The 12099-nt window shown below is 37.2% G+C and overlaps 1 protein-coding gene across 1 annotated transcript in view; it reads right to left on the reverse strand.

Moving 5' to 3' along the window:
- The window catches only part of DNAH7 (dynein, axonemal, heavy chain 7), a 130375-nt gene that overhangs the window by 11484 nt on the left and 106792 nt on the right, over positions 1-12099 (reverse strand). The window contains exons 52-56 of the mRNA XM_009332767.1: positions 11184-11378; positions 8032-8124; positions 2485-2661; positions 1240-1401; positions 662-862 (exon numbers count right to left, since the gene is read on the reverse strand). Coding sequence (XP_009331042.1) covers positions 662-862; positions 1240-1401; positions 2485-2661; positions 8032-8124; positions 11184-11378 — 828 coding nt within the window. The remainder of the gene's footprint in view (positions 1-661; positions 863-1239; positions 1402-2484; positions 2662-8031; positions 8125-11183; positions 11379-12099) is intronic.

Consider the following 12099-nt stretch of genomic DNA (forward strand, 5'->3'; position numbering starts at 1 on the left):
GAGTTCTAAATATTTTCTTAAACCAGTGTGAACCCTCAAAGCAATTTCCTTTTTAAAGCTCTATATCTATGTATATGTAATTAATATACATGACACATACAACTATGTGTATGAGACCATGTACCTATGAATTTTTTTCTTCACACTTTTGTATTATAAAACATTGTTCACACAGTATTTCTGCTTTTTTTTTTTTCTCCTCATTATCAAGATAGATTTCAGGCCTTTAAAGAAAAACTTCAGGTAGGAACTTTTGTTTTTCAGTTGAGACCATTTAGCAAAGTATATCACCTCATTTAGAACTACATTAATTATAGAATAATAATGTAAAAGAATGTAAAATATGCTTGCAAACAGACATCTAATTATAAAAAGAGTGGTTAAGATTTTTCCCAGTCTCCCTTTTTTTTTAAAAAAAAACCTAGAGAGCTGTATTGTTAATGCCATGCCACAAAATCTCAATCGAAGAAGTCGGAGACGAGCAATAAAATAAAAATTAAATTTACTTCACTATTGCCAGTAATCAAAACCAGTTTCATTGCAGTGGAAGACAACTATTTAATTTGGGAGGGTTGTTTTTTTTTTTCCCCCAGAGCATACATACACAGTCATCAGGGTCTGCTTTAACTGATTTACAAAGTTACAATACAACATTACTAACAGGTTTTCTGCAGCTGTTGAAAAAGTCAGAATCAGATATTGGATCCATCAGGTACGAACGAATTATATTGGCCCGTAAACCTTTTGGTGCTTCATTAGTCATCTTCACTCCATTCTGAAGTACAGACACGGGGAACGTGGCAGATGGGTAACTGGTGAGCCAAATTCGGAAATCTGGATGTGTCGTATCAGGGTTTAGCTCCTACAATAAACACATATAAAAACAGGCAATTGAAAGAAATATACACTAGTACCTCTTCGGAAACCTATAGCTGGTTCAAGAGTAAAATTCCTTAGCATACTGCTTTTCTGCAGCAATCGACACATGATGAAAGCTCTTGGCCTGAAGAGACTGTTGTAGTGGCTGGGATTTACCATTCCAGGAACGGCTCAGACGCACCAAGTTTGTGAGCAGTTTATTCCAGCAGGCAGAAGGAAAAAGACAGAATCAATATGTGATTATTACCCTTATATAATGGGAATCATCAAGAAGTATGCTACGCTGGCTTTTCAGTTGCCTGTATGGATCAGACATGCCTTCAAAAGTATTTCTAAGAAGAAGGTAATACTTATTTTTACCTCACAGACTTTTTCCAGTATTGGCATCCATGAACTTGCTAGATGGCAATTTTGCAGAACTATCCATGTTCCTTCCTTTACTGCCTTCTCTATCATTTTCATGGCTATTGGGCCTTGGCCTTGACCAAGTGACAGAGAACTAAGTTTTGTACCACCAAATCCCTGCATATAGAAAAAAAATATTATAAGTAAGAATAATACTGCACAAATACACTAAACCTTCTGGTATGAGAGTTCACATCTATATGTATTCTTGAAATATCTAATGTACAGTATATTTTAAAATACAGTTTAAATCTTCTTTTTCATGTCATTCCAGTTGACTAAAACGTCTTATCTATCTTCCAGTGAAAAGCTCCAACTACACATCTATTTTATCCGGAACTGTAAAATTCTGACACTTTCAAAGTACTCCTGAAAACAGTATGCTCTTTAAGGATGTAAACAACCTAACTATAAAATGCAGGATACATTTGCAGTTTGGTGGTTGGAGACTTGAAGTATGTATGTATGTCGGTCATTCTCAACAGCACAGAATTCAGTCAGGAAATGCAAGAAATACATCTTATCAGAAAACAGCAACTTTCTAGTATTATAACAGATATATAGTCTATATATCACATATAGACATATATCTATAGTCTCTCTTCTACATGAGAACTGATTTAGACTGTTGGGAATTTTTTGTTTTAAATACCATAATAATGACAGTCAAAGCCAACAAAAATCCATATTTGAATTCTGAGGTGTAAATGCCACCCAAGATCCTAAGGTCCTATATTACTACAGTGTTTTTTAATTAAGATATTACACATAATGCTTATTAGAAAAAAAATACCATTTTCAGAAAAGATTCCTTACAATGAATGTTTAAACCATTATGGTTTTGTTCCATTTTTCCATTTTCCATTTGAGATTACACGAACTAATTAGTTAAATAGATCATGACATCACAACATTACAAAATACGCCAAAACTATTTAACATACAATTTCTTATAAATAATAGACAAATTATTCATTCCTAAAAACAATCCACTTGCATTCATTAGTGCTTTGTGTTAAAGAGATCCATGAGATCAATTTTAACATGTTTTTGAGCAGTTAAAAACAGGTTTTTTGAGCTTACTTTGGCATTTCAACTTTTACTTAAAGTTCCTTGCTTCATACAAACATACACACGCGTGCGCGCACGCACACACACAAGCATCAACTATATGTAAAAAGTCTGGAGATATTAAAATACCTGATCATCAGCAAACTTAAGAAGGGCTGCCATGGGGTCAGCACCAGGAGAAAGTATAAATATCAGTGGTGCACAAGAATGACTATCAGAAAATGCTTTTGACAAATCAAATGGAGGTGGCTCAATAAATGGACGGCCCAGGTTGTGAATGATAAACTCCTGCACCATTGGTATTATCTAAAAAAAAAAAGGAAAAATAGAATCAAAATGTCCTATTTTTGTGTAAGCATTAACACATATTACTCTAAACATCTTAATATAAATTTCAAGGACAGTATTCCTGCATATAAAATTAGATACAAGTACAGTCCCAGAGGAATCAATGATTTAGCATGTGTAAATCTAGGCAAAAAAGATGCTCTAAGAGGGTTGAAATTGGAAGTCCTATGCAAATGATCCTTAATCTCATTTTTGTCACCACATCTGGACAGACTAATGTGCTGGTATAGGAAGCGGGATTTTTGTCTGGACTTACTCCATCTGTATTATGGAGAGGATTTCAATTTTCAAGTCTCATAATGCAACACCTTTCAAAGGTGTTAAGATCTTGGCTTAGAAAACTGCTGTGTACAGCAGTCTTGTACACACTGGTGTTTATGAAGTTAACTGGTCCCTACCAAAATGAGAGACAATTTATAAAATGACAGCTTAATGCTTAATGGTCCTGTAAACCCTAACAAATATAATTAGTTCATACGCCACCATTCATTCTATCTCTGGACACACTCTAGAATATTTTATAATAACCACCTCCCCTTTAAAGAAATGCAACAGTATTTGCAAACGTGATACTAAGATCTAATCTCTGAACACGAAATTCAAGAAACGCTAAAGGTTTCAAATAGCAATGTTAATTCAACCACTTTGGTCACAATCAGTATAATATTTTTTAAAAATCTGTATGTAAAATTGCTGTATTCGTAACTAGAGTTTTTAACTTGCATTCTCGACATTTCAATTATAAAATCTGTAATTTTCATACTGCATTAGCACAGATGCTTTCAGTTAATACATATATAGTGTGACCAAGTACGCAGAATGTAACACGGGGAAAAAAGTTCCAGTAGCTTCATTTCTCTTGATTGTCCTGCTCATAAACTCACCTGTGTTTTTACTTACTTTAAAACTTACCCTGCTTTACAGGTGCAGTGTGTCACCAATTAGTATAATGCTTTAAATTTGAGAGCAGGAGAGAGGCTCTGGGCTATACTAATTGCAGGCTTTATAGATGGAGATACTCTTGAAAGAGCTTGGTTTGGCTTCCAAACTCTTGAGTGATTTTAAGGATATGTATGAATATGAGAACCGTTTAAAAACCTTCACAAACTGGCCTTTTATAGAGAACTGCAAGTGCACTCCAGAGAATGTAAGTCTGAAAACAGATATTTTGACTACGCCTTATTTTTTATATACCATGCCTGAATGTGAAGCCATTGTTAAGTATATTCATGTTCAAGAAGAGTTGTGAGCTTCCACTAAGCCTGAAGAAGATGAAAAGTTGAATACTCCAACTTTCTTCTGTTCCCTGCTCAGAAATACTGTAGTAGGATGACTGGCTTCTGCATGTTCGGTTCACTAGTCTAGCTACAGAATTGAATATAGTTACTTTTCTTGTTTTTGTTTTTTTTTGTTCTTGTCACTTGAAAGTTAATTTCTTGTATTATGTAGTCTTTCTGATCACAAATTTTCACTTATAAAAAGAAAGCCTACATTAGAAGAAACAAGTACACATCCAGCAGGAAGGATGAAGTAGCAGAATGATCACTACTTAAAATTCAGAAATTGAAATTATTTAAATTTTAGAAACCTTAATGTTTATGTCCCTGCAGGCTTTGACTTGAGCATTAAAAAAAAATCCACCTGACTTCTACTTTGGCACACACATGAAACTTCCAGGCTGGATCTCAGATGAGTCATATTGCAAGAGTTATCTGAGAAGGTGTGAAGTTTGATAACTGAAACAAACTTACTTAATTTTTAGTGTTCTGACTAGATATGATTCTAAAGTGACTGGAAAACATAGAAGTTAAAGATGCAGCGTTTTACTCACGTAATTTATATTTAAAGATTCTCTGTGTCCATGGTCTTATGCTATGTTTTTTCTCTGAAAGTATTCTTTAAAGTCCTGGCTATGGCAGATCTCATGCACTGCTACTGAAATGCCTGTATAGCATGGCATCTACTAGATGTTACCTGGTAGAACAAAGCTACTCCGGTAGCCTGCAGATACCACAGCTATGCAGAAATCGTTCACTACTTGTAGCCTATTCCTTGTTCCTTTACTAGTTGCTTATTTACCTGCTTGCAGTCCTCACACTTAAAACTTATTTTTCAGCCTGATCTGTGCTGATAGACATTGTGGGAAAAGGCATTATTTGCAAGCTCTTAGAAACAGTTCGCTGATGTGAACATGAGCAGTGTGTTGGATGAGGCTCTAAACTTCTAAACTGTCACCTGCAGATGGCAAAGGCGGGCTTTGTCCACTGTCCAAATGCAAATGAACCAGATGTGGCAAAATGTTTCTTTTGCTTGATAGAACTGGAGGGCTGGGAACCAAATGATGACCCATGGTAAGCACAGATGTAACAACATTCTTGAAGTATTCCTCCAAACTTCTTTGACAACATCCCCTTACCCATTATAAAATTACCAATTTCTATGTAACAGTCCACAAAACTGAAGCCTGCTGAAAGTTTATCTTACCCAGTAACCTTGAAATAGTTCAACTAGCTTTTATCTGAGATCCACTAAAATCTATTTCATATGTTTTCTGTATGATACTTTTTCTACTGATAGACAGTAGAAGTACTGAAGAGACCTATCTGTTCAGATTTCTTCATCTCTCGAAATCTAACTTTTATGGTTTTAATATCTGTTCTTATTCTGGGTTTACACTGCAGGGAGGAACACACCAAACGTCACAGCTGTGGCTTTTTATCCCTTACTAAGCACTTTGATGACCTGACAATGGAGGAGTACTACATGCTGGAGATGGCACGGCTGAGAAACTTCCTTGTAAGTGTTAACCAAATAATATAAGATTCAAAGCTAGAATGAAAACAAGAACTTCCATCTCTAAGATTTCCAAGCATCGGCAAGGAGTGATGGCGTAAGGATAGAATGTGACTTATTCTGAAGTAATGATTTACGTGCATTATTGGCTAAGAAATCTGCACCTAAACACTTCTTAGTGTAGTCTATTGTCTAGCTTTTGAAGGAAAACCTGTTTCCTTTAGAAATGTTTTTCCAACAACTCATTACAGCAGAAAAAATATATTGGGTGCAATAATCAATCAATCCAGGAAGCTCTACAATGAGCAGCTCCATCTTTCTCAGGAGGGATGAACAAAGTATGTAAAAAGACAAAATTTGACCAGATCATTGCTTTACAGTAATTTGACCAGATCATTGCTTTACAGTATGTCCAGTTTTACATGTAAATCAGTCTAATTAAGCTTTCAAACTTTAAAGCCCATTTCAAATGTTTTACAGTCATCCAGTTTTACTCCTCCCCACTGCTGGGATTTCATGCATGCCACTGTGTTGACATATACAGAAGCACACAAAACTGAGCTGCTTCAACTAGTCGATCAAGATCAGCGGATCTTTGATATATGACCCCTAATCCTATGGATAGTAAAAATCAAGTGAATCAAGTTCCCTGATGAGGGCACAATAAAGGTTCTGCATCTTACTTCCTGGCAGGTTTGCACAAATGAGATCTTTGCCTTGCTGATAATGTTCCGTATTGAAAATATACCTGGTGACTGCAAGGTTAAGTATTTAAGTTCCCTGTACAACAGACTCAAATACATGAAAATAGGATCACATGCCGCAGTGGGAGCAGTCTGGTATCTTAAAAGGTGGACTAAGAGTGAGAAGATGATGTTGTTATCTAACCTGAACAGCAAATGATTTACAGCAGTGTTCCAAGGTACAAAAGGGGTCTCAGCCATAATATTACTTTATTTCTAAGTACAGCATACAGAAAACTTGAAACAGCAGCTTCAAGTGGGGACACTTTGCCCTCAAAATCACTGTCACCAATAGCTTGGAGGGCTATGCACTAGGGCTGATCCAGAGCATGCTGCCATCCTGAAGTACCAATATCCTAATGCATCCTGAGAAGCGATATCATGCCTCTTCACACAGAAGAAAATAAAACTGAAGTCTCCCTCCCTGACATGATTTAAAATACAGCTAAACAGTAGGTTCACAATTTCATTTAAAAGAAAAGGTATACTAGACATAACCAAAAGCGGTCATTGAACTGAGCCTTACTGGCAAGGCTGGTGGAGGAGTTTCTGAATCAAATAGGGGTATGCATATGAAATACCTGCCAAACTGCTCTGCACCACTCAGACAGCAATATTGCTGACCATAGCCAAAAGTAGACTTCCAAGCTAGAATTAGTGGCAGATCAGTGGGTTTTGAGGATCCAAGTTTTGAATGTAGTTGAACTAGACAGTTAAATTGCTCAATTGAAAGTCTCAATCCTTTGCTTTGTTTTAAGTGCAAAACTGGCAGAAGCATAATAAACTCTTTTGAAGAAGAAGTCACCGCAACTAGGCAGCGTCTTGTGGATAACTTTGTCTCCAAGCATCAGTATACACTACCGCCGCCAGTGCCTCTCCACGGTGATCCATCTGCCCAACATTCTGAAAGCTCATACTGCCAGTCAGAAAAAATCCAGGAGAAGTGAAGTGTAAAGTCTGACTCTAAAAGCTTCTCTTCTTTATATGGTACAAACTTCCATATTTTTATGTGAGTACTAATATAATGCTAAACAGTTGCGTGAGGAAGTGTAGACAATTCCTTTCATAGGCTCTCTGGAACAGAGGTCATAACTGTTTATACTAACTCCCATCTTTCACAATGTGCTTTGTCATTATGGCTAGGTGTGGACTAATAGTAGTCCCACTAACCTGTGAATATATGAAAAATGCCTAAGCAAATATTTATTCTGGTTTTTAGTAGGTTGAGTTTTTTGGAATAAAGATTCACAACTGTGAGCACCTATTGTGATCTGTGCCACATTCAAGCCTTACAGCTAGACAGACTCAAATCAGAACAGTTCTGCGTCAAAACAGTTTCCATAGAACAAAATGGATCTGTGTGTCTGCAATAATTGCTACCTTTAAGCACCTACACTATCTACACTCCTGCTTACCATTCAATTATCTTCCTAGGTCAGACAAAATTTACCATAGATAGCAACATCCATCAAAAAAGTTACATAAGCAAAAATAGCAGGTGTACTGAAAAAGGAAAGTCACAAGGTTTGTAAGACAGTCTCAAGGAGGAAGAGCTCTGGGGATTTTGGTGTGTGCACTGAAACTTAACAAAAGCTAAAGGCCTACCCCCTTCTGGTGTAAAAACGTTTTTCATTACAATTTCAAACTTGCTGGTTTTTTGAAATCTCATTAATTCCTAGTTTCCTTTATGATAGACTGTTGTAGACAACACAGTTGAAATGCATACTTGCAAATACTTTTGGTTTCTAAGATGGACAGACCTTTTTGAATAAGGTGAAAGTTTTGTACATACTTTGTCAGGTCTCAGGCAGCGAATGATAAGCATCCTTTGGAACTCCCCCAATTTCTTTTGCCACTCTGCAGGAAAATCCTCATGCTGGGGATCCTAAAAACATATGTATTTCAACATTCTTAAAGCATTTGTGAATTACCTATAGTAAGAGTAAATTATCTTTTTACTTGACACATCAATCCATGATGTATTTTCTTTAATCTACAGAAATGGGGTTGACATGCTTAAAGCTTTTTTAAAAAAATAATGTTAAATATATGTTTATCGAAGAAGCTTCTCTTATGGCAGAGAAGTTAGAGTAATTTTTAAGTGCTTAAAAGATAATAGCCCAAAGTTCTTCTCTAGAAAGTGGGGAAGGAACGAGGTGGAGGAAACCTGAAAATGCACTTTACCTCCCTCTCTCTGTTAGAACTGAATTATGGTGTCAGTCTTCAATATTACAATGTTATTACAGTGATAGCCATATAATCAATGACAATCACACTACAGTATTACATGACAACTATGAGTTAGGTCGCATCTGAATGCAGAAAATGAGTGCAGGAAAACAAGAATCGGAAAATTCACCAGAGAACTTAGTTTGTAAACGGCCTATGAATAATCCAGCTATTATGTTGTTATTGCACTTATCAGGTTGGGAACAGCAGTTGTCGTGTGGCATGTTAACTTCTTATTAGACTGAAGTACAGTGCCAGCTAGGTATGTCTTTCTGGAAACTGGTATTACAGCTCTGCTGGTGAGCCTCTTAGGCTTGCCTGTAGAGGGTTGGGCACAGAGGTATGCAGACAGACCTGAACAGACTGCATTCTGAGCAACTTTAATTTAGCAAATCAAACCACAATGGAGCTCATGTTCTGCTAAGGATCTGGAGCCTGGCTCCCTCCTTCCCCAATTTCTAGGCACTTAGTTTCAGATCAGAATCCAGAATGCTGCATTATTTTTATATTAATATATGGGAAAAATAGGTACCTCAGAATGACATCTATAATGGCTGTTGAAGAGTTTAGCTAAAAATTTGTAAGCTTTGTAGAAAACAGTGAATTAGGAAACACTGAGGAGTGAAGGTTGCACTGAAGACTCCATTGAGTTGTGCCACTGTGCTGAAAACTCTTCACTTCTCCATGAGAAGAGATGCATCAGTAGCTTTCAGATTAAGTCAGCCAGCTAGAGGAGAACTGAGTTTCAGTCCCTACTCCAAGATATGCAATACAACTTTAGATAAAATACATGGTATCCTTGAACGGGGGACTTGAAGTCAGGTCTCCCCTACTTTTGGAAGCAACCTGATCTACAACTGTAGGAGGAGAAAAGTGTATCTCAAACTCCTTTGAAAAACATTCATATTCAGTGTATGGTTGCTGATGAAGAAGTGGCTCAAGCAACACTGATTTTGTGCCCTCTCTTTAACACATGTATACATGCATGAAAATGCCCTTTATTTAAATTTGTGTATCACTAACAAGACGAGAAAAAGCTGGTTGCATGTTACTGGGGATAAACTATACTGGTGATAAAAAAATACAGCTATCAAAAAGGAATCTTCCCTAAGACCCATTAACTAGCACTTTTGAAAATTCCAGTGCATTCACATGAAAGCACTAGTATTAAAGTTAGGTAGGTAATGAAGATGTTTTCACATAACAAGTAAAAGGCATAGCAACTCTTGAATATCAGAGCAGTGATAGATAATGCCATTCCTTTTGATCTAGCACTCGAGGTTCTGTAACTGAATGTTCCTGGCTACAGTGTTACTGTTTATTAGATTCTTTATCAGTTAACTGATGACCTGATTCTGTAGATCTCATTTTATTGAAAGTCACTTAAATGAAGGAATTTCTGTTTATTTCAGTCTGGCTGCGTGAATGCACACATAGCTATTCCAGACATCTTGAATCTTTACTTCTGAAAGTCAGCACCTTTCATTTATATTAGGTATTGCTTTAAAAAGCTATAATCCCAAAGTGTGTAACAAAGTAGTCCCCTCCCTCAATCTCTTTTTCAAATGCCATCATTTCTCTGTTCATTTTCCAAGCGACTATTTCCCAAAAAAGAACTAAAACCCTGAACTTGCTGTATCTTTTTGTAAATGCCCAAGGAAAGCTTTCTCTCTACTATTCGCCTGTTTCCTGCAATCTGGACAACTGAAGGAGCTGCAGCTGCTCAGTTTCTTTAATGTCTCTCATCATACACTTATGAGCATTTCCAGCCCAAAATCAATTCTTTTCCTCTCTACATACTTTAAATCCATTTTTTAAATAGAAGGGATTTCTAAATCCTTGACATTTGCAATGAATAAAACACACAATTAATCTTTTTGAAACGGGTGTAAGAAGTCCCGGGTCATTTGACTGAACATGAGTGACAAATTTTCATCGTTTAAGTTAACAGTGAGAAAAGTGGTTCAATGGACTAGCACAAATGGACAGTATTAAATGAACATGGAAGTGGTTATGGTCAGATATGGTGCAAGTAGGAAAAAAGGATAACTTTCTTAATCATTTGTTCAGGAGGTATGTGTATGATGAGCACTTTGCGTATCAAAAAGCAGAAGTGGGGAGTATGATAAAATAAAAAAAGGAGTTAATAGTAAGATTAAAGATGAAGCAAGTGCCCAAATGTGGAGTAAAACTCATCTAAAGAGCTTACATTTTAAGGAAACTGTGATGAAGTTAGATAAAGACAAAGTCAGTCATTAATGCATATATCAGGTCACTGTGAGAATAGGGAATCACAGGTCTCCCGAATCACATTCAAGTTTCTCTACATGGCAATAATTGCTTTTTTACACTTATCCAGGAAAGCAGCATGCTACGTAATAGCATGAAAAGGCATCCTCAAAGCATAGTAAACAAACATATAAACTGACAAAGGACAGTGGTTGCCTTAAGTTTAGCAAATTTCACTATCACCTTACCACTCCAGGTTTTCTTGCCTTTTTTCCCAACCAAATTCAATTCAAAGCATGACTTGCTATTCAGAAGCCACCTGACAAATTGGCAATAATCTACTACTACGCACCATTTGCTTAAATATTTACATTCATATATGTAAGAACATACCATGTAAAATGACAGCACTTTCTTTTCCCTGAATAAATATTTTCAATGTGTTAATTAGCTTATGAATGCAAGCAATCAGGAATCTTAACATACCGAGCTGTCATATACCAATTTCCATCCATCCTTCAGTCGCGTAAAATCCTTACGAATGTTCGTGAAGCACGGCAAATCTTCTAGTCGACAAATTTCATCCCATGATTTTGGAGGAAGCCAGGTACATGGATTAGAAAAGGGATTGTCCAAACCTATGCCTCCAGTCAACAGAAATTTCCACTCATTCTCATTAATCTACAATGAAAAACACTATTCTTAGGACTAAATAAATAAAATCTAATGGCTTTAGTATATTATGTAGGAAATCAATACATTTATCTGCTTGGTAGAGTGCCATGGGACAAAGCCCTGGAAGGAAGAGGGGCCCAAGAAAGCTGGCTAAGAGTCAAGGATCACCTCCTCCAAGCTCAGGAGCGATGCATCCCAACAAAGAGGAAGTCAGGCAAAAATGCCAGGAGGCCTGCATGGATGAACAAGGAGCTCCTGGGCAAACTCAAACACAAAAAGGAAGCCTACAGAGGGTGGAAGCAAGGACAGGTAGCCTGGGAGGAATACAGAGAAATTGTCCAAGCAGCCAGGGATCAGGTTAGGAAAGCTAAAGCCCTGGTAGAATTAAATCTGGCCAGGAACATAAAGGGCAATAAGAAGGGATACTATAGGTACATCAAAGATAAAAGGAAGACAAGGGAAAATGTGGGCCCTCTCTGGAATGAAATGGGAGACCTGGTTACCCGGGACACGGAGAAGGCAGAAGTACTCAATGAGTTTTTTTGCCTTGGTCTTCACTGGCAAGTGCTCGAGCCTCACCGCCCAAGCTGCAGAAGGCAAAGGCAGGAACTGGGAGAATGAAGAGCTGCCCGTGGGAGAACATCGGGTTCAAGACCATCTAAGGCACCTGAAGGTGCACAAGGCCATGGGACGTGATGAGATCCATCCGCAGGTCCTGAAGGAACTG

The sequence above is a fragment of the Pygoscelis adeliae genome, unplaced genomic scaffold (genome assembly GCF_000699105.1).
Source record: "Pygoscelis adeliae isolate BGI_AS28 unplaced genomic scaffold, ASM69910v1 Scaffold160, whole genome shotgun sequence".
NCBI lineage: Eukaryota > Metazoa > Chordata > Aves > Sphenisciformes > Spheniscidae > Pygoscelis > Pygoscelis adeliae.